At 37.4% G+C, this 23957-nt stretch overlaps 1 protein-coding gene across 3 annotated transcripts in view; it reads right to left on the bottom strand.

Annotated features, from left to right (window-relative positions):
* FBXL20 (F-box and leucine rich repeat protein 20) overlaps window positions 1-23957 on the bottom strand; it is a 103918-nt gene that overhangs the window by 20691 nt on the left and 59270 nt on the right. For all 3 annotated transcript variants that reach the window (XM_086687190.1, XM_086687191.1, XM_086687192.1), the window contains 5 exons: window positions 15762-15816; window positions 13370-13444; window positions 11514-11608; window positions 10077-10145; window positions 1206-1301 (listed from right to left, as the gene is read on the bottom strand). In XM_086687190.1, the coding sequence (XP_086543316.1) occupies window positions 1206-1301; window positions 10077-10145; window positions 11514-11608; window positions 13370-13444; window positions 15762-15816 (390 nt within the window). The remainder of the gene's footprint in view (window positions 1-1205; window positions 1302-10076; window positions 10146-11513; window positions 11609-13369; window positions 13445-15761; window positions 15817-23957) is intronic.

Genomic DNA, 23957 nt, shown 5'->3' on the forward strand with positions numbered 1-23957 from the left:
AAATAGTGTGACTTCAGGCAAGTCACTTTAGGAAACCAGCCTGAACTCCTCTTAATCTAAGATCAGCCATAGCCCCTCCTATGTTCTCCTCAAATGGATGCACTCACTTGTATAACAGAACTTATCATACTGTTTATTTTTTTCTCCCACTAGGCTCTGAGCAGCTTAAGGGCAGCAACGATACCTTATTTACTTACATCTTATGGTTAAATCACAGTACCTGGCATTAAAAAATGTTTTAAGACTTTCTTAACTATGAAGTGTGTGTCCTATCTGCCCCACAAGGTTTTGAAATAAATGAAATCATTTATGTGAAAATATTTTGTAAACTGTAAGTGTTGTTATATTATCCTATTTATCATTCTACATGGCAAATGGCTTTAAATGCATATATTCAATATTCATAAGGAAAAGTCTAGAGGAAGTCATATTTTTAGATTACTTACACTCAACTAAATCTACATTTCTTTTAATAGCTTAATTTTTACTATTCATGAACATAACCAATACATGGGGCTATAATTATTTATAAAAGGCTGATAAAAAAGTAAAGTTACAAAGAGAATGAGCATTTCACCTTCCTTCTAAGGTACATTTTCTGTAATGTACTTTAAAAATACATTAACATTAAAACAAAACTTATCAAGCGCTTACTGTATGCCAGAAACTCTGCTAAGCGCTTTATATATATTTGGTTGAACTATATGAGGCCGTCATTTTTATAAGACAAAAGTTGTTAAATACTGGCAACTTTACACGATTTGGCCTAATACTATCAAATAATAATAATACTGTTTAATCCTAACAGCACTATGAGATAGAAAGGAACAACTCAGGAGGGTTGTATTTGTTTGAAGTACTTGGTTAATCACCTGGCTCCAGAGTGCTGCTTTAATCACTAAGCCACTAAGCTATAATGATATGTGGCATTTGGGGGGGGGGGGGCGGGAATCAAGCCCTCATAAAAATCAAATCATTCATGTAGAAGTTGTGCCAGTCTGTTCAGAAATCCTAGTTACCTCTAGTCATTTCACCTGGATGTGTCCTGTAATTTGGGCAAGTGATAAAACAAAAAATCTATTCTGAACTATAGTACATATCCATAAAACATAGTTTCCTTCAATTCCAATTTAATTCAGTTATTTGAAATAAAAAATAAGTATATTTGTTCTGATTATTGGACATTCTTGGTAGAAGACATTTACCTCAGAGCTTTAAGAGACATGTTTGTTATTGATGTACAGGAAGCCAAGTCAAGGTGCCTGAGTTTGGAACAGAACTTGCTAAGGCTAGTACATGTACTGAAAAATGGAAAAAGGAGAAAATAATGAATAAATAGGAACGCATCTTTAGTAAATCATGCACGATTCTCATTAAACATGTGTCTGTACATAAGAACTATAAAATTTCCATACCCCAAATAAAAGCAGCTGTAAATCCTGGGATCTTTCATGCTGAGGAAGAGGCAGGTGCCATTCGCAAAGAAGAAAGGCTGTGCTGTGTATGAGCGTTTGCATGAGGGTATCATGGTGCTTGATTCTCATTTGGAAATGTTTAACAGCAAACTACTCTGTGCTGATAAGAGACCTATATGCATTTTGCAAATACAGAAATACCAGAAAGCTAGCTAGTACTTGCCAGCAAGTGGTGCAACATGAAGACTGAAAGCTCTGTCTCTGCTCTTTCACTTAAATCTCTGCTTAAGATAACCTTTTACATGGCAGTATGAAATGGCTGGATTTTTGCAACTGTAAAGGACCAGTATTGGGCTCAAACAAGCTAAGTTATGTAATATTATTACCTACTTGCCTTTATGTTTTTTTGAAAAAGTAATCTCTTCCCTCAATGTGGGGCTTGACCTCATGACCCTCAGATCAAGAGTCACATGTTCTACTGACTGACCAGCCAGGTGCCCCTTTATGAATTTCTTCCCCCCCCCTTTATGAATTTCTTAAAGGCTCTTTTTCCACAGTAGTCAAGTTCTCAGTTTAATTTTTCTAACTTCTTATGGAAAATTTCAAATATACACAAGAGTGAATACAGAATGCACTTGTACCATCATTAAGCTTTGACATTTATTAACATTCTACTATTTCTATTTCATCTATTTTCCTCTGCTTTTTGTTTCAGTATTTTAAAGCAAATCCCAGGGGCGCCTGGGTGGCTCAGTCGGTTAAGCAGTCCGACTTCGGCTCAGGTCATGATCTCACGGTCTGTGAGTTCGAGCCCCGCATCGGGCTCTGTGCTGACAGCTCAGAGACTGGAACCTATTTCAGATTCTGTGTCTCCCTCTCTCTTTGACCCTTCCCTGTTCATGCTGTCTCTCTCTGTCTCAAAAATAAATAAACGTTTAAAAAAAATTTAAAAATTAAAGCAAATCCCAGACTATTTCACCTGTAAATATTTCAGGACACCTTTCTAACGGATAATGACTTTAATTCCTTAATATCTGATAACCTGACTGTCCAAGTCTCCCTAATTGTCTTATAAATGCCTTCGTCAACGTGACCTGTTCAAATTAGGACCCAAATAAGAGTTGTACATTCTATTTGGCAGATATGTGTCTTAGGTCTTTGTATGGACCTGTGTTTCCATTTTTTCCGGGTAGATGCCTAGGATTAGCATTGCTAGGTCCTACACTATGCTTATGTTTGACTTTTTAAGAAACCACCACACTATTTTCCAAAGTGGCTGTACTATTTTACATTTCTACCAGCAATGCATGAATGCCCCAGTTTCTCCACATCTTTGCCAATACTTGGCACTCTCTTTTTCATTATAGTCATGTTAGGGGGTATAGATTGTAATCCCACTGTGGTTTTATTGTGCAATTGTGCAACAAACACCCTTTCCTGTGCTTATTAGCCATTCATCTCTTTCCTTGGTGAAAATCTACCCAAATGTTTAGCCCAATCTTTAACTGGATTGCCTTATTATTGATTGTAAGAGTTCTCTGTATACTTTTAATACAGGTGTTTAATTTCTTTCAGTAATGTTTTGCTGTTTTCAAGCACTTCTTTTAGAATTATGTTATCTGTGAATAAACACGGTCTACTTCTTTCCTGTCAGTTTTCTTTCCTTCCTTCCTTCCTTCCTTCCTTCCTTCCTTCCTTCCTTCCTTCCTTCCTTCCTTCCTTCCTCTCTTTCTTTCTTTCTTTTCTTTCTTTCTTGTTCTTCTTTCAAGCTTACTGCATTGGCTAGAATCTCCAACAGAATGTTGGCAGAAATGGGGACATGGAACATCTTTACCTTGGTCTTGACCTTAGGGTAAAGTCTTTCATCATTAAGTATGATGTTAGCAGCAGGTTTTTCATAGATGGTTTTGATCAGATTGAGTAAACTCCCTTCTATTTCTAGTTTGTTGAGAATTTTTTTTATCACAAATAGGTGTTGGATTTGCCATGTATTTTTTTTCTGTATCCGATGATGTATTAATTATCTACTATTACTTAACAAATTACTCCCCAAACCGAGCAGCTTAAAACAACATTTATTATCGCATGGTTTTTGTGGGTCAGGAATACAGGCACAGGCAGCTTTAGCAGGGTGCCTCTGACTCAGGATGTCTCACAGGCTGCAATTAAGGTCTTGGTCACAGTTGCATTCATCTCAAAGGTTAACTGGGTGCAAATTCTGTTCCAAGCTTATTTTAGGTGGCTGTTGGCAGACCTCAGCAGATCCAATTCCAAGCTCACTCATTTGGTTTTTGATAGGTTTCAGGTCCTTGCTGGCTGCTGGCCACACCTTAAGTTCCTTGCTACATGGACCTCTCCACAGAGCTACTCACAACAGGGCAGGCTGCTTCCTCCAGAGCCACAGCCCTGAGAGAAAGCAGAGCAAGACAGAATCACACTCTTTGGTACTTAACCTCCAAAGTGACATCCAATCTCTTTTGCAGTATTCTATTGTTAGAAATGAGTCACTAGGTCCAGTCCACGTTCATGGGGAAAGATTACATAAGGGTGTGAGTACTAGGAGTCAGGGGTTATTTGGGGGCCATTTTAGAGGCCACCACACACTGAGATGATCATGTAGTTCCTGTCCTTTATTCCAAGGGGCAGTAAATCTCACCAGCTGCCTGTTTTTATATGGCTCACAAGTCAAGAATGGTTTTGATGTTTTCAAAGGGTTGAAAAAAATTTTTCAAAGATCTTGTGACATGTGAAACTTACCTGAAATTCAAATCTCATTGTACAGAAATAAAGCTTTATTGGAGCACATTATGCTTAATTGTTTATGTATACTCTATGGCTGCCTTTGTAAAACATATTGGCAGGGTTGGGTGCTGTGACAGAGACTGTATGGCCAATGAAGCCCTAAAAATATTTCCTTATCTGGCCCTGTTCAGAAAGTCTACTGACCTCTACTTTATTCTACTAATTATTATGAGATATTATATTTAATTGATTTTCAGATATTAAGCCACACTTGTTATTTCTGGGGTAAATCCTGCTTGGTTATGATTCCAAATCCTTTCTCATGTTGCTGGATTTAGTTTGCTAAAATTCTGTCAAGTATTTTTGTGGCTCTGTTTCTGAGAAAGAACAATTAGTAGATTTCCTTTTATTGTGATGTCTTTGGTATCAGAAAAATACTGGCCTCATAAAATGAGTTATGAAATACTTCCTATTTCATTTTATGAATCAGTTTGAAAACTGCTATTATTTCTTCTGTAAATATTTTTTAATGTTTATTTTTTTATTTATTTTGGGGGGTGGAGGAAGGAGAAGGAGAGAAGGAGAGAGGGAGAGAGAATCCCAAGCAGTCTCCAGGATTAGCATGGAACCCAACGTGGGGCTAGATCTCACCACTGTGAGACCATGACCTAAGCCGAAATCAAGAATCAGATGCTTAACCAAATGAGCCATCCAGGTGCCCCTCTTCTTTAAATATTTGATGGAATTCACCAGTGAAGACATCTGGGCCTGGGCTTTTCTTTATGGGATTCTTTTCAATTATTCACTGAACTTACTTGTTACTGATCTATTCAGATGGTCTTAATCTGTCTTTTGGGTACAATATTTAGTGCTCTCCTTGATAATCTAGGTCTTCTCTTTTATTTTCTTCGTCTGAGTCTGTCAATTTGGGGTTTTTTTTCCCCCCAAGAAACCAGCTTTTGGTTTCAGTACTGTTTTTGTCTCCTATTTTGTTGATATCTCATCTAATTTTTTAAAAAGTAATCTCTGTACTCAACGTGGGGCTTGAACTCACCACCCCGAGGTCAAGAGTCACATGCTCTATCAGCTGAGCCAGCGATGAACCCCTAGATCCTCTATTTTAAACCTTTCTTTTCTAACATAAGCATTTGAAACTACATTTTTCTCTAAAGTATTGCCTTTGGAATAGCCCACGAGTTTCAAATATTGTTTTCATTATCACACAGCAAAACATATTTTCTAGTTTTCTTTGTAATCTATTCTTAGACCCATGTTCTCTTTTTTTTTTTCCAATATATGAAATTTATTGTCAAATTGGTTTCCATACAACACCCAGTGCTCATCCCAAAAGGTGCCCTCCTCAATACCCATCACCCACCCTCCCCTCCCTCCCACCCCCCATCAACCCTCAGTTTGTTCTCAGTTTTTAAGAGTCTCTTATGCTTTGGCTCTCTCCCACTCTAACCTCTTTTTTTTTTTTTTCTTCCCCTCCCCCATGGACTTCTGTTAAGTTTCTCAGGATCCACATAAGAGTGGAAACATATGGTATCTGTCTTTCTCTGTATGGCTTATTTCACTTAGCGTAACACTCTCCAGTTCCAACCACGTTGCTACAAAGGGCCATATTTCATTCTTTCTCATTGCCACATAGTACTCCATTGTGTATATAAACCTAAATGTCCATCAACTGATGAATGGATAAAGAAATTGTGGACCCATGTTATTCTGAAGGATAATATTTAACTTTCAAAATTTCAAGAAATGTTACTCATTTCTACTTTAATTCTGTTGAGGACATGGCACTACACTCACTATGATTTCAATCCTAAATTCACTGAAAAATTTTTTATGGTCCATTATTTGGTGTGTCTCACTAAATATTCTAAGTGCACTTGAAAAAGAACACTTACTCTGATGCTTTCTGGTATAGCATTCTGTTTAAGTGTCAATTAGGACAAGTTCATTGACAGTGTTGCTCAAGTCTTCTAGAGCTTTACTGTTTTTTGGTCTACTTGATTTGTCATTTACTTTCTAGTATCTTTTCCATCTACACTTTTCCTGAAGTTTACATCATCTCATGTTACTAACCATTCCAAGTTTCCTGTGATTAGTGATTGTAATAGTATATCCTCTCTCATCCTTTTACTTCAATCTCCATATTATCTTTAAGTTTTTGCACAAATTCTTGAGCATGTTTGTACTTGCTATTTTTAAACCCTTTTTATTGGTCAATTTTATAACCTCTGTCATTTCTGGACCTGTTACTATTGACTGGTTTTTCTTCTGGTATCATTTCATGCTTTTTTGCACGTCTTGTAATTTTCATTGAATGCTGGAAATTCTGCATGCTGAATGTCTAGGCTTTGTTGTCTTTATTTTTAAAGTTTATTTATTTTGAGAGAGACAGAGGGAGAGGAGAGGGAGAGAGCATTCCAATGCAGGGCTTGATCTCAAAACCATGAGATCATGACCTGAGCCAAAATCAAGGGCTGGACACTTAACCACTGAGCTACCCAGGCACCCCATGCTTTGTTGTCTTCTTTAAAAGAATGTTAACTTGGCAGGCAGCTAAATTAGGTATGGATCAATTTGACCCTGAATTTTTTCTTTTAACCTTTACTGGGACAGGTCCAGTCTAGCTTTAGTACAAAGGTGTGACCTTTCTGAAGTCTCTATTAAATACCCCAAGGTATTCAATGAACATTCTTCATTTTGAACTTCTCTCAGCCTTACCTAAGCTCTGGCAATTTCTCAGTTTACAGTTTCCTGGTAATTGTTCCTTCCTTTTAGATGTTTTCTACCCAGCTTTGTGGGGTCTCAATATGTCCATTTATAGCTTACTATTCAGCCAGATCAATGTAGATTTCTTTTTTTTAATTTTTTTTAATGTTTATTTATTTTTGAGACAGAGAGAGACAGAGCATGAATGGGGGAAGGGCAGAGAGAGAGGGAGACACAGGATCGGAAGCAGGATCCAGGCTCTGAGCCATCAGCCCAGAGCCCGACGCGGGGCTCGAACTCACGAACCGTGAGATCGTGACCTGAGCCGAAGTCGGACCTCAACCGACTGAGCCACCCAGGTGCCCCAATGTAGATTTCTGTAGCCTTTTTGAGTAGTTCTCCCATCTTAAGATAAAAATTCCAGCTACTTTTGTCTTCCTGAACTCTGATCTCTTATTCTTCAAATCAGCCAGAACCTTGTTCTCTGTTTGGGTTCTTTCTCCTTATACCATCATCTGGAAAACACCACCAGGCAGAAAGCCAGGGTGGTCGTAGGGCTCACCTAATTGCTCAGTCCTGTGCTGCATATTGTCCAACATCTGAAACTGGTTCTTTGATATGTTTTGTACAGTTTTACAGTTGTTTATGGCAGGAGGGCATTTATTGTCATGGCAGAAGCAGAAGTCTCCATTTTTGCTTTTTAAAGTTTGTGTCTTTTTTTTTATATATGATGCTTAAAATATTGTGTTTCTGAAGTCACTAGAAGCAGCAAAAATCTGAACTGGCCAGTGGTTATTTGATGATTTTAAGATATTAAGTTTTTTTATAGGAGTGATAAAATTAACATGCTTATGTTAAAAACTTTTATCTTTTAGAAATATATGCTTACAGATTAAAATAATATGATGTCTAGGACTTTTTTCAAAGTAAGAAAAATTTGGGGATATAGATGAAACAAGACTGACCATCAAGTGGTAATTTCTCAATTATCAATTTGAAGGTGGGTGATGTGTTCAGTACACTGTTTTGTCTACTTTGGTATATATTTAAAACTTTTCATAAGAAATAAAAGTCAGGGCACTGGAGTGGCTCAATCGGTTAAGCATTTATCTGACTCTTGATTTTGGCTCAGGTCATGATTGTACAGTTCACTTTGTGGGTTTGAGCCCCGCATTGGGCTCTGCATGGAGTGTAGAGCCTGCTTGGGATTCTCTCTCTGTCTGCCCCTCTCCACTGTGCTCTCTTTGTCTCTCTCTCAAAATAAATAAATAAAACTTAAAAAAAAAAAAAAAAAAAAGAGGGGCGCCTGGGTGGCTCAATCAGTTAAGCATCCAACTTCAGCTCAGGTCATCTCACGGTTTGTGAGTTCAAGTGCCACTGTCGACACACAGACCATATGTCTCCCTCTTTCTCTGCCCCTCCCAGCTTGTGCACTCTCTCAAAAATAAATAAACATTAAAAAAAAAAAAAACCAAAAAACTTACTGCTTCTTGGCCTTTAGGCTAAAATCAAGTGTAAAAAAAAAAAAACCTTAAAAAAAAGAAATCAAAAGTCAGTAGAAGTAATTTCTCTCTGTGGTTATAGCTCCAACTTGATATGATTGGGTTCATGTATTTTATTTCGGTTTGAATTTTTAGGGACTGCTTTGATTTCTTTTTGACTTAATTCATATTTTAATTATGTATGTAAAACATTTACATAGCTATTAAAGGAAAACTACAAAACCTGATACTTCAGAGTCTTCCTTTCATCCCTGTCTCTGTGTTTATTCTCTTACCCACAGGTCACCATTTTTACTCATTTTTATAATCTTTAAATTGTTTCTTTTTGAAAATACAAGTGAACATGGGTATTTACTGGCTCTGCAAAAAGTATCTTATACAAACTCCTCTGCAGTTTGCTTCCTTAATTTAAACAGTATGTCCTACAGATCATTCCAGAATACTATATACTCTCCTCATTCCTTTAACAGTCCTCTACTGATTGATATTTGGGTTCTTTCCCATATTTTGCTATTGAAAATAATGTAGTATTTGTTATTACAAACGGTAAAAATGAATAGCTTTGCACATAAATTGTACTACATTTTTGTCAGTTTATCTTTGGTATATAGAATAGATTCTTAGAAAATTACTCTTAGTGTAAATTATATGTCACTTTTATTTTTACCAAAGTAGCCAAAATTTTAATCTCTGTAATATTAAGTATTCAAAAGAAAAAAATAAACAGGTAATTTATCTAAGTAAATGGAGGGCTACTGGTATAAAGTCATGGTTGGGGGAGGAGTTAGATATGTTACTCATGTTAAAGGTCAAATCAATCCACAGAAATAATACTTGTTAGAATAACCACAGTAGAATAACCATAATTTTTGTCTTTCAGACATTTTTTTTTTAGTAAAAGTTAATAATGTTGTGACCTCAAAGAAAGTACTGAAATAAACAATCTGTACCCTCTGTTTCAATTCTAAAGATCCCATCTCTTTCATGAGGCCTTTCCGAATAGGAACATTCACTAAATAATCCTGGCCCCCCTCCCTGTATAAACATGTTTCCTCAATGGCTTCACTTCATCTCATAACAGGCAACAATTTCCCTATATAATATTTAAATGTTATTTGATACATATCATCACCAATAGATAACCTGGGACTGAATTGGGCAGGGCAGGGCAGGGGCTGAATGTTTTTTATGTCTACCTTCCACATCTATTAGGTCTGTGACAGTAAGCTCTCAAGGATGAACAACTGTTTTATTCCATTTATACTGTACCTGACACAGACATAGCACATTTAAAGGGTGTGCTCTCAGTATCGATGATCACAAGTTGTTTCATATGTATTTAAGATTTTCTATCTTTTTACAGAATTACTGGTTTACTCTGCCTTTTGAATGAAAGCTACTAGTATCTTCTTGAAACATAAGTAGTCCTAGTAATTTCTAGTATTAGTATCCCTACTGCATACACACGGACTCCAATTTTTAAGTTTCACTTTAAATATCAAGATAGGATTTGGGTCAGATTCCAAAACTAGTTTCTTATGCCATTTCTATTTTAATGTTTTCTCCTTTCAAAATATCTTTCCTCTGTAAGGTCAAAATGAAATTTGCTAAATATATTTAATAGCCCACATTTAAAGCTAGCATAGGCAGGAAACAAGGGGCTATGATTCACCCCTCTAACACATAAAATACTTACGCATCTGTAGTCTTCGTACACCCATTTAGATTCAGTACTTCAATGTTCCTACAATTTTGTGCAAAGGTCCTTTACAGGGAAGAAAGTTAAAGGTTTGAAACAAAATAGCCACAATTTTAAGCATTACAAAAAATAATAAAAGATATTATTGGTAATATTGGATGTTGATACAAAAGTAACTCACAATTATGAAAATAAATTCATTTTCAACCACAAACTTTTATTTTTATTTTTTTTAACATGAAATTTATTGTCAAATTGGTTTCCATACAACACCTAGTGCTCATCCCAAAAGGTGCCCTCCTCAATACCCATCACCCACCCTCCCCTCCCTCTCACCCCCCATCTACCCTCAGTTTGTTCTCAGTTTTTAAGAGTCTCTTATGCTTTGGCTCTCTCCCACTCTAACCTCTTTTTTTTTTTTTTCTTCCCCTCCCCCATGGACTTCTGTTAAGTTTCTCAGGCTCCACATAAGAGTGAAAACACATGGTATCTGTCTTTCTCTGTATGACTTATTTCACTTAGCGTAACACTCTCCAGTTCCATCCATGTTGCTACAAAAGGCCATATTTCATTCTTTCTCATTGCCACGTAGTATTCCATTGTGTACATAAACCACAAATTCTTTATCCATTCATCAGTTGATGGACATTTAGGCTCTTTCCACAATTTGGCTATTGTTGAGAGTGCTGCTATAAACACTGGGGTACAAGTGCCCCTATGCATCAGCACTCCTGTATCCCTTGGGTAAATTCCTAGCAGTGCTATTGCTGGGTCATAGGGTAGCTCTATTTTTAATTTTTTGAGAAACCTCCACACTGTTTTCCAGAGTGGCTGCACCAGTTTGCATTCCCACCAACAGTGCAGGAGGCTTCCCATTTCTCCACATCCTCTCCAGCATCTATAGTCTCCTGATTTGTTCATTTTAGCCACTCTGACTGGCGTGAGGTGATATCTGAGTGTGGTTTTGATTTGTATTTCCCTGATGAGGAGCGACGCTGAGCATCTTTTCATGTGCCTGTTGGCCATCTGGATGTCTTCTTTAGAGAAGTGTCTATTCATGTTTTCTGCTCATTTCTTCACTGGATTATTTGTTTTTCGGGTAACCACAAACTTTTAAACATTGATCTTTTTGTTGACCAAGGTTACAATTACCCTACCTTTGAGTTAACAAATTAAGAACAATTTTTACTCAAGACTCCAAAAGAACCATTTATGATATGAGGAATCTGGCTTTTGGCAGGAGGTATTTGTTCTTGTTTTATTCTCAAAACCATACATCCCGGTACTGGATATTTTTGTGCTATAAATAATATGTGTATGTTTGACTTCAGAATAGCTTAAGAATACACAAAATTATTTTAGCTTTTTCTGGGTGAGATGGTGCTGTTCTTTACTTATTCAAGAAGATCAGTTAATCAATAATCATGTTCTTACCTTAACGCATTGTCTCCTACTCCAAGACACCCACGAAGACTTAACTTTCGTAAAAAGCCCCCACATCGTTTTGAAATATTCTCCACTACCCGGCCCTGTAAAGAAAAAACAGGTAAACAAAAATAAGCCACCACATTGTTTTTGAAGAGAACACATCATTTTTAATAATCTATAAACAAAGGCTTCTACTTGATTTAAAAACTTAATTAATTCAATAAAGAAATGTCAACTTATTTGAGAAAGCTTTCCTGATTAACTTATCTACCCCAAACAGGCTCAAACCCTATTTGTTTATTTTGTTCAATTTGTAAGGCACTCTCTAGTTGAGGAAATGGTTCTCTGTAGTTCTGTAGTTTTATGCCACTATGTTAATATAGGCTGCTCTACTGGTCAAACTGCAGCTACTGAAGGACATTAGCTTCCTTGATTATTTCTGAATCCTCTCCAAAGTGTTACTAGAGTACTCTGAATACAGCAGAGACTCAATGGACACTTATCAAAAGCTTGCTGAATGATTCTCTGGGCCATGTTGCTTTAAACATTTATATCCATGAAGAGTAGACAACTGTGAAAAATGTAAGAATCCTGCATAATGTCAGTGGCTATTATTTTAAAAGCACTTTCTGTAGAAATGGAACGTTCTGTGTATAACGGTAAATTCATGTGAGGCTTTTTAAAAACTTTTTTTTTCTATTTTTTTTAAAATGTTTATTTTTGAGAGACAGAGTGGGCAGGGCAGAGGGAGAGGGGGAGACACAGAATCCAAAGCAGGCTCCAGGCTCTGAGCTGTCAATACAGAGCCCGACGCAGGGCTTGAACTCATAAGCCTTGATATCATGACCCGAGCTGAAGTCAGATGCTTAACTGACTAAGCCACCCAGGCACCCCTTTTTTCTATTTTTTTAAGTGCTTGCTTGCTTATTTATTTATTTATTTATTTATTTATTGAGAGAGAGAGAGAGAGAGAGAGAGAGAGAGAGCGAGCTTGAATGGCAGAGGAAGAGGGAGAGAAAAGTACAGAGCCTGCAGAGCCTGCTGTGGGACTCGATCATACAAACTGTGAGATCATGACCTGAGCTGAAAGCAAGAGTCGGACACTTAACTGACTGAGTCATTCAGGTGCCCCTAAAAACTTCTTATATGGATCCACAAGTTTCACTGCAACTTATAAAAAAAAAATTTTTTAATCTAAATCTAAATCTTATTTTATTCTTATAACAAATGAGGAAGCTATTATTTCTCCTGACAAGAAAACCAAGGACCACAGAGCTCAGGTTCATGTTAAGATAATCTTAAGCTTAAGCCATTATCCTTCTCCAGTTTAGAGATAATAGGCTATACTAAGATGAAATACAGGGGAAAAGTGAGAAGGGGAAAAGAAAAATCTCTTCCTAGCAAAAATAATTCATTAAATGATTTGGCTTTATTCTTTTTTGTTCTCCACAAAAACTGTCTGTAGGCTCCCAAAAAACCAAAATGCTCATCTCAAGAAGAATTTATGCAAACATCATCCCCCAACAAACTGTTAAGTCTACTCATTCTTCAATAAGAAAATATAAAAAGACTTCCTTACAATGAGCAAATGTGTTCACATTTCCACCACAAAAATAAAAGCAAAAAATTGTAGTCCTATTAATACTAAATAACTTAGTATTCTATAAGTAAAACAGTTCTGCTTATTCTCAAAAACTGAGCAAGCTGTTGGGAACATTGCAAGTTCCCATGAAGTTCAGATGCACTGAAATTAATAGTTTCTCTCTCCAGGGAAAGGAGATTTATATGGTTGGGGCTAATCTGTTCCATGCTGTAATTACATTCTAACATGAGAAATGGGGCCACACACCACATAATTATACCTCAATATCCCTCTGGAAATCAAACAGGTCAATTCGCTGCCAGTTACTGCCATCCAGAGCCAGAACATTCCAGGCCTGTTTTGAAGAAAAAGAGACAAAATGAGCAGAAGCTCAAGGGGGGAAATCAACAATAGGCAAGTTCACAATTCAAACTAATGATTGAAATTGACCAAAAAATTTCTCAGCACCCCCCATCCCACGCCCACCACCATTAACTCCCAAAAGGTCTGTCTTATTTCTGATTCATAGTTTACCCAATTAGATTATCTCAAAAATGAGTGGGCATAGAAACTAGCAGCTGGGGTGGGGTGGGAGGTGGGGGGAGCTGGGAAAGGACAGGTTGTGATAAGTATCCTAATCAGAAACTCTTTTTCTAACTGGAAGATTTAGTTTCTAATTTGTGTGGATCATTCCGTATTTTAATGAGAAAGCCTTTAAAAGTTTTCCCTATTAAAGTATAAACAAAAGTCTTAGTATTGTTGAGTTATAAACTTAGCATATCACCTCTTACTGGAACACACTGAAACAGAGTCAATACTGAGCTACAAGAAAGGAAACTGTGCATGACAGGTTCCTTTCTAGAGTCCCCCTTTTTTTTTTTAAGTTTATTTATTTATTTTGACAAAGCAAGTGAGCAGGGGAGGGGCAGAGGGAGGGAGAGAGAGATTCCTAAGCAGGCCTAAACAGGGCTAGATTCCATGATGGGGGGGCGGGGGGCAGGGGAGGGAGAGGGCGACAGAGGATCCAAAGCAGCTTCTGCACTGACAGCAGAGAGCCTGCGGGGCTTGAACTCACGAACCATGAGATCATGACCTAAGCCAAAGTTGGAAGCTTAACTGACTGTGCCACTCAGGCACCCCTAGAATCTTTTTTTAAAAGAACAAATTCATTAACTACTTAAAGTACAGAGAACGGCAGGATAACTACTGATGTGCCAAGTCTCCATTTAATGAAAATTGGTGTTGTGCTTTCCTTTAAGTTAAAACATAATAGGGAAGAGAAACCTACAAATGAAAACAATTAAAATTCATTCAAATCAACATTTGTGACATGAGACCCTGCAACTAAACATGTTTAGATACTGGCCTGGGTATTTTGTTTCTCAATGATGACCTCAGCTTCATACGGAGATATTAAGGAAACCCTATTCATTTGTACCAGCCATGTCTAAAGCAACCACTCAAGTACAGGGGACAAAAAAGTCATGAAGAGAAAACATCAGAATACTGCTGATGGTTTCCAAAGTAGCTGATACACAGATTTAGTAGGTTTTTATGATGCAGAATTACATTAAAGTTAGCAAGACACCGTGAATTTTTGATGGTAAGTTTTATGGGTTATTTTGAGGGAAGTAGTGTTGGTTATTTGAAAACCTGCACACACCTACAAAGATAAAAACCATACTTTATAATAGAACCGTGTTATATATCCAGCACCTAGGACTGTATCTGATACACAGTAGTTTCTCAGTGTTTATTAACCAAAAAAGCAAAAAGCCATTTCCAGCTTATAAAAAAAAGATGACTGCAGGTGTTCATTCATTTTAAGTTAATCATTATATATCTGTATTACAAAAGAGAGTTGAATGGTACATAAAACAAATTTCCCATAACACAACACAGAATCCACTCTATATTAGTAGCAGCCAGTAAGATTATGACGTTTCAGTTTTCTCAAACAATGTCAATTAACAAAAATAGATAATTAAGTGAAATAAAAAACTTAGAGAATGCCCTATAGTTTTTTAATAAATTAATTTCTAGCTATTATCTTTTGATAATATGAGAAAGTGAAAACAATTGATAATTGAAAGTAATATGGGGAAAAAAATGAGAATTAGATTCTCAAGAGCCTCTGTGTGTGGGATGTGTGTGTGTGTGTGTGTGTGTGTGTGTGTATAAAATGAATTAGGAAAACTTAATGAAACACTATTTTGTTATAATTCAGAGGAGAGCCTAACCTTTTGATTTGCATGTATAATACTTTTTTCTTGAAAATGTTTCCTGTTTACATTAAACAAATAGTCAAGAGTTCCAAAAAACTGGGGAGCTTGGGTGGCTCACTTGGTTAAGTGTCTGACTCTTGATTTCAGCTCAGGTCACGATGTCAGAGTTGAGTTCAAGCCCCACACTGAGCTCTACGCTAGCAGAGGGGAGCCTGAGATTTTCTCTCTCTCTCCCTCTCTCTCTGCCCTCCCTCCCGTCTCTCTCAGAAAAACAAAACAAACAAACAAACCAAAAAATTGATAGAGACATATAGTAGAATCTTACTATAGAATTACATAGGTTTGGGAATGCCATGGATGAAATAACATTCTCTGAAACATACAACATCTGAAGTAAATGATCTGCCTACTACAGATCTCCCCCATAATCACATCAATCATTCTTACCCTGGAGACCTGAGCACAGCGACACAAGGTAACAACATCCAGAAAAGAAAATATCCTAAAAAGAGAGGGAGACAATCTTTATTATATGATAAATGAGTTTCTCTTGATTTTTACCTATAAATAACTTGGCTATGTTAATACATGCACGAAAAGAGAGAAGTTCTTTTGAACAAACACAAAAGCTGGAGCAACTTACAACTTAATACTGCCCATATAAAACATTGGGCAATCTTTTACTTGAGAATGTACGTACAAGTACCATACAAGTTCAGTTACTTACATCAAGGGATGATAAAATATTTCTAACTGATATAATTTGTTAAAAGCAAAAAAATAATTTTCACACTTCTGGCTATCCAAAAGAGGGCTAGGGGAGGGATAACTTTATAAAGAATTTTATGGTTATGAGGGAAAAAAGATTAAATAATAGAGTAACTCTTAAAAATTAGTGACTATAAAATGTTAAATCTCTAATTCTAATTTAGGAAATTATAAATCTCATTTACCACATTAATGTCAAAAAACACTGCCTAGAATTTTACTCAGTCTTACAGAGGTTAAATATTTATTTTGAAGCATTGTTATTGGAAATAATTGATTTGCTTAAAGTGTGGTGACTCCCTACACTACACTACACTAGAAGCCACCTGTAAAAACAGGTCAGAGCATCCTGACAATAAATGCAAGGGTCGTGTCTTTTTAAAGCCCTCCTTACTCATGAGCACCTGTAAAGGTCATTTTAATCTGAATAATAAGCTAAACTCTTTTGCAAGTGGCAACAAGTGTAATATAGTATATGCTTTAAAGGTTTAAGTAAATTAAAGTTAATTTTGCTTTAAGAATTTTATAAATTCTCTGGGCACCTGGGGGGCTCTGTCAGCAATATTTCATGCATATCGTAATCTTATATGTAAATCAGTATGTCAGCTATAACACTGGAATCTATTTTATTTTTATTTATTAAATTTGTCTCCAGCGTACTTGAGATGGCTTGGATCAGGAGCAAATAATAATAAATACAAATAAACTATGAGGACCATGAAAAATATTTTTTAAAGTAGAAAACCAAAGCCAGAAAGGAAACAGATGTACCCTTGGAAGAGTTTACATAGTTGCTATAGAGGAGTCTCACATTTAGTTTTAAATTTCTTGGTAGCATAAACAAAATAATATTCTTAACAGGAAAGAAGAAACATATACATTATACCATAAAAATCAGAGCTCTTTCTAGCACTACTTTTTTTTTAAAGAATTTTTTTAAATGTTTATTTGATTTTGTAAGAGACACAAAATGTGAGTGGGGGAGGGGCAGAGAGAGAGGGAGACACAGAATCCGAAGCAGGCTCCAGGCTCTGAGCTGTCAGCACAGAGCCTGATGTGGGGCTCTAACTCACCAACTGTGAATCATGACCTGAGCCAAATTCGGACACTTAATCAACTGAGTCTCCAGGCGCCTCTCTAGCACTACTTTCTAAGAGAAATTTCTCAAAGGAGTCTACTTAGATTTGGTGGATAAAGTCCCAAAGCAAATTCAGTCACAGATTTCATATGGTCACATCTTGTAGCACCTTTATAATAGTTAAAAACAAAATAATAGTATATAAAAATGCACGCTTCTGACAGTCCAGTTGATCCAAGGTTGCTTTTGGCCACAAGTAATAGAAACCCTAACCGAGATGGGCTTAAACCGTAAGGGAGGTTATTTCATACAAAAGGAAATACAAAGAACAGGCTGCCTGCATCTCAAGGTTAATTGATTTAGGGGATCCACAATGTCATCAGCAATTTTCTGTTTATTCTGCTAGGAACAGCATCAGCTTGGTCCTAAAAGCTCTTTTCTTTATAGGCACAGGATGGATGCTAGCAAATACTGGATCAACATGTGTCTTTGTTCACTCTGAGGGGAGAGATAGGCAGGCATTTATACTGCAATAAAGCCTCTTCTCAGGTCTCATTAGCCTAAATTGGCGTAGGCCTTAACCAATCACTGTGACAGGTTTATACTAATTAACTGGGCTGAAGTGGATGCTAGAAAGTCAATTACAGTGCCCACCACAGACAGAATATAGCATACTTAAAGGAATCATGAATGTCCTTCAGACAATCTTCTATAAATATCACTTCTCTTAAGTTTTCGTAAGATTAGCACAAGGATTATATTTCTTATAAGGTCCTACAACTGAAATATCCTTAGTTGTGGATTGATGATTGATCCCTGTACTTCAAATCAGTGAACAAGTATATCTGTCATCCTTTGATGGAAAATAAAAGGCCTAACCATGACTTCATCCCAATAAAGCACCACCCTAACTTTTGCACTGAGTTTTATTTCCTCAAGACAAAATTATAAGTTATTTACAGCATGTCAACAAATGGTTAATGAATTGCTCAAAATTCTATACCACAGAGCATAGCTAAGATGACTTTTGTTTGGAAAATGTTCATAGAAGGTGATATGGCCAGTTGCTCAACATAGTAAAAAAAAAAAAAAAAAAAATCAGTCTCATTAACATTCCTATAGAGCTTTTCATTTAGAGAGACAGAACTTCCCTGGTCAACTTAGTCTAGCTAATAATTAAGCAGCTGATTACTTGTACACCTGAGGAACTCAATGGTTTAGTGTGCTACATGGGATTTCCAGATATGAATAGATTAGGTTTGTGTGATTTCTAATCAGTATAATCTTGGTTAGGTAACTGTAAGTAGTTGGATAAAAGACCAGTTGTCTGATGTGTCCTCTCCAGATCTGTAACAATAAAATCATTTCAAAAACACATGAGATACTTGTTTTTCTATTCTTTACGGCCAGGGGTATGCATCTGGCTTATTTAAGAGCAGTTTTGCATTGAGATTCAAGTTAAAAAGGAGACAAAAAGCACAGCCCTAATTTCAGACGCTGAAGATGATCTGATCTTGTGGAGGTTGTGTCTGCCAACTCTGACCCAGTTATTAATGTGGAACGTATGGTCTTTATGTTCACATTAATAACCAAATATGTATAGAGAGCTCTTATAGTTTAATCCGTAACAGAATCTAAACCAAAGAGTCAAAGCTCTTGTCCATGATAGCTACAGGTAACATACATTGCTTTTAGCAGAATTCTTCACAAGATCATGAATAACCAAACTGTCATAATTATACCTAAAGTCCTCTCACTTACAACAGGGGTAAAACCTGCATCTAGTAAACCTACATCTGTAGTTTGACAATAAAAGACACTAGCATACAGCTTTAATGAACCGTTCCTGCAAACTGGTGGTCTCTTGTGAGGAATAAGAAGTTTGCAATTTTGAAAATGTGGTGTAGTTTCCACCAGACAGTAGACAAGTATCAGAACTTTAAATTCGGAGCAGGCCTTAACACATCATGTAGCCAAAGATCTGCATCTAGTCTCTTAAAAAAAAACTTTTTTTTTTTTAAGTTTATTTATTTTGAGACAGGGGGAGAGAAAGAGAGAGAGAGCGAGCCAGGGAGGGGGGGAGACAGAGGATATGAAGCGGGCTCTGCATGGACAGCAGAGAGCCTGGTTGTGGGGCTCGAACTCATGAACCGTGAGATCATGACCTGAGCCGAAGGCAGACACTTAACCCACTGAGCCACCCAGGTGCCTCTAAAATTTTTTTATTTTTTTAAAGGTTTTATTTATTTTTGACAGGGAGAGAGACAGAGCACAAGTTGGGGAGGGTCAGAGAGAGAGGGAGACACAGAATTGGAAACAGGCTCCAGGCTCTGAACTGTCAGAACAGAGCCCAACGCGGGGCTCAAACTCACGAACTGTGTGATCATGACCTGAGCCGAAGTCAGATGCTTTACCAACTGAGCCATCCAGGTGCCCCCAAAACCTTTTGGAACAAGGGGAGCCTGGGTGGCTCAGATGATTGACTGAGCGACTCTTGATATCATCTCAGGTCATGATCTCACAGTCCAGGACTATAGAGGCCTGTGTAGGGCTCTGAGCTGACAGCACAGAGCCTGCTTAGGATTCTCTCTCCCTCTCTCTCAAAATAAATGATAAACTCAAAAAAAACAAAAACAAAACAAAACAAACACTTAGAAAAATACAGGGGCGCCTGGGTGGCTCAGTCGGTTTAAGCCTCCGACTTCGGCTCAGGTCATGATCTCACGGTCCATGAGTTTGAGCCCGCGTCGGGCTCTGTGCTGACGGCTCAGAGTCTGGAGCCTGTTTCGGATTCTGTGTCTCCCTCTCTCTCTGACCCTCCCATGTTCATGCTCTGTCTCTCTCTGTCTCAAAAATAAATAAACGTTAAAAAAAAAAAGGAAAGAAAAATACAAAGTGGTAAACAAATGGCTTTTTTATCCCTGCTCTCTCAATACCCCCTGCCAAAAGCCTATTCTTCCCTCCAAAGGTAGCAGATGTATCTACTTATATCTAGATATATAATATGTACAGTACTTAGCACGTCTTCATGTATGCGTATTTTATATTTTTCAAAGATGAAAACATGATATAAATATGCTCCCACAACTTGTTTTTGTTTCCATCATTTAATAATTTGACATCTTGGGGCACCTGGGTGGCTCAGTCATTTGACCATCTGACTCTGGATTTCGGCTCATGTCATGATCTCACAGTTCATGGGTTCAAACCCCATGTCGGGCTCTGTGCTGACAGCTTGGAGCTTCCTTGGGATTCTCTCTCTCTGCCTCTCACCTGCTTGCACTCATGCGCACACTCTGTCTCTCTCAAGATAAATAAACTTAAAAAAATACATAATCATTGACATCTTTTTAGGTCAGCTCATGTAGCTCTACCTCATTCTTTATTTAAAGTTTTAGTGTTTATTTATTTTTGAAGAGCAGAGAGACAAAGCGTGAGCGGGGTGGGGCAGAGAGAGGGAGACACAGAATCCAAAGCAGACTCCAGGCTCTGAGCTGTCAGCATAGCACAGTTCAGGGCTCGAACTCATGAGTGGTAAGATCATGACCTGAGCTAAAGTCGGAAGTTTAATTGACTGTGCCACCCAGGCGTCCTCTTTACCTTATTCTTTTAAAAGGCAGCTAAGTACAATAAATAGTCCAATGACTGACTGAATATACCATAATTTATTTAAGCATTTTTACTTATGTATATTAAAACTGTTTCTAACTGTTCATAATTTCAAATAACGCTGCCATGAAAATTCTGCAAACCATTTTTACTCATATGTTTGCTTCTACAATATGTATGTGTAGATACAATATGTGTATCTCTTAAAGTACACTGTCAAATTACTCTCCAAAAAAGTTGTACCTATGGACATACCCGTTGTATGACTTGAATTATCCAGTTATACCCTCTCCAGGACCACTCTGTGTTTTTTAACTTTTTTAATAAGAATTATGTTAAGAGGTGCTGTTCAAGAAGGTTTGGGATATTTGTCATAAGACTGAAGCCAAAGGAAGTTAGGAATAAATCCTTTTTACAGAACCATACTATAGGTAACCATATCCCAAAATCTACTTTCAGTATTGATTTTATCAATCAGTCCCATGTTCTCTACCAGGGATTTAGTATTAAGGACTTGGGCTTTCTTTTTTTGTACCATAATGAGTTTTATGTATAATTAGACCCTATCTTCTTCCACATGATGTCTCAGTTGTCTTTTTGTCTCTCGGTATTCTTTATCAGGAGTGGGGAAGGTGAGGTCTACTTTGTTTAAACCTGGGCAGCCTTGGGGAGCCTGGGTGGCTCAGTCAGTTGAGCATCTGACTTTGGCTCAGGTCATGATCTTACAGTTGGTGAGTTTGAGCCCCACGTCGGGCTCTGGGCTGACAGCTCAGAGCCTGGAGCCTGCTTCAGATTCTGTGTGTGTGTCTCTCTCTCTGCTCCTCCTCCACTCATGCTGTCTCTGTCTCTCAAAAATAAAAGTTAAAAAAGTTTTTTTTTAATCTGGGTAGCCTAAAGCCAGGCCAGTTTTTCAACAGTCTATTGAGAAGAAATGGGGAAAGACTTTAATTGAAGCAATCAAGAAGATCCTTAGACAACAGCAGACCCTTCATTCCATCTCAGTCTTCCTATCTCTTTGATCTTAACCATTCTAGCTATCAGGGCATCTGGCTGGCCCAGTCTGTACAGCACACAACTCTTGATCTCAGGGTTGTGAGTTCAAGCCCCACACTAGGCGTGGAGCCTACTTAAAAAAAAAGAGTACAACACAGTGATTTGTATACATTATGAAATGCTCACCACATAAATGTTGTTATCATGCGTCACTTAACCATTCTGGTTACAGACATGGGTATTTCAGAATGAGTTATGTAAAGCATTAAAGTGTAGAGAAAAGGACCACTGTCAACATGATCTTAGGTACTTAGCCTGAAGATGATGAAAAACAGGAAGGTGCTAAGTATAATGTAGTTTATTATTCTGGCTTATTATAGAGATAACAATTTAATTTCCTCTTGATTTATGCTATAGATCTATATTTATAACTCCACTGGGTTTTTTTTCAAGTTATTTATTTTGAGAGGGGGGAGACGATGAGAGTGAGAGAGGGGCAGAGAGAGGAAACAGAATCCCGAGCAGGCTCTGCATTGTCAATGCGGAGTCAGACACAGAGTTCAAACCTTGAACCCATCAACCATGAGCTCATGACTTGAGCTCAAAGCAAGAGTTGGACGCCCAACTGACTGAGCTACCCAGGCTCCCTGATGTTTTAATTTAAGTTAATGTTATGATATTTGGACAAGTAAATGCTTATTGTGAGCTCACCCCCCAACAAAAAAACACTGCTCTCACTAAAACCTGGGTTTAAAACATTGGGTTTCTAAAGATAATTATCTTCATTGTCAAGTACGTAGAATAAATAGAAATCAAAATTTACAAAATAATAGTAGATATTTGGATGGACTACATATGGAGTGGAAGAAGAGATTTAAGCCCTGACATACATCACATTCATCTTACTAGGGAGCCAAATCAGGACTGGAAAGACCAAGCTCTTATATTTGTCTTCTCTCTTTTCTTTCTTTTTAATGTACTGTAATGTTAAAATCCAGGTGAAAAGCTAACTCATTTGGGATCTTGATATTCAGAACCCCAGTCAGTACATTCTAACAATGGAATTAGGACTGTTGAGACACATGCTTCAGAATCTCCTAGGTCTGCATTTGGCCTCCAGCCATGTCTGTCTATAGTGTTTTCTTTTGTGGAGAAAAGGTTACTAAAGTCTAACTAGGATCATTACCTATAAAGTTTCTCACCTATGCCTCCCTAGGCGTAATATTATATTTATACAAATTGCTCAGGGATTAGTGATGTGTTTGCAGAAACATGATCTTTCAATTATGAAACTCCACATAAAGGTACTATACAGTAGATGATAGGAAAAAGCAGGGGCATTTTAGCAATTCAAAAATGTTTGTTGCATTAAATAAACTTATTGTTTCAGGAATTGAGGTACATAAGTTGGGGGTGTCTATATTTATTTGGGAGTGGTTAGTAATCTGTACTGAAGAAGATGGGACATTTATATCCACAGTGTTGTGCAGCCATAATCACTAATTTCAGAACATTTCATCATTCCCAAAAGAAACCCTGTGCCCACTAGCAGTCACTCCCCATCATCCCTCACCACAGACCCTGGCAACTTCTAACTCCATGGATCTGTCTATCCTAGGTATTTCATATAAGTGGAATTATACAGTATGTGGCCTTTATGTCTGTCTTCCATGGAGAAAAACTCCAACAAAAAAAACGTAAACCATAAGACGGTGCAGCTAATTACCAAAGGATTAATTTCCCTGAATCTTAGTAAGTCTTTAAGTAAACTACTATAGTACAATGTAATGCCAGTATTTAAAACATTGAAGTATGTCTTAGTGTACTCAGTTCATAATAACAGTAAAGAATATAACCCATTTAGGGGCACCTGGGTGGCTCAGTTGGTTAAGCGGCCAACTTTGGCTCAGGTCAGGATCTTACGGTTTGTGAGTTCAGGCCCCGTGTTGGGCTCTGTGCTGACAGCTCAGAGCCTGGAGCCTGCTTCTGATTCTGTGCCTCCCTCTTTTTCTGCCCACTCCCCAACTCTGTCTCTCAAAACTGAATAAACGCTTAAAAAAATTTTTTTTAAAAAAGAATATAACCCATTTAAAAATATTTTTCTTTAAGATGGTGCCATTATAATTTTGCTAAAATTTGAGGGATACTCAAGATATCTAGGATACATCTCCAACAGTTCTGAGTAGCTTAGCACG

This window comes from Puma concolor, chromosome E1 (assembly GCF_028749965.1).
Source record: "Puma concolor isolate L17-30 chromosome E1, mPumCon1.1.hap2, whole genome shotgun sequence".
Lineage (NCBI taxonomy): Eukaryota > Metazoa > Chordata > Mammalia > Carnivora > Felidae > Puma > Puma concolor.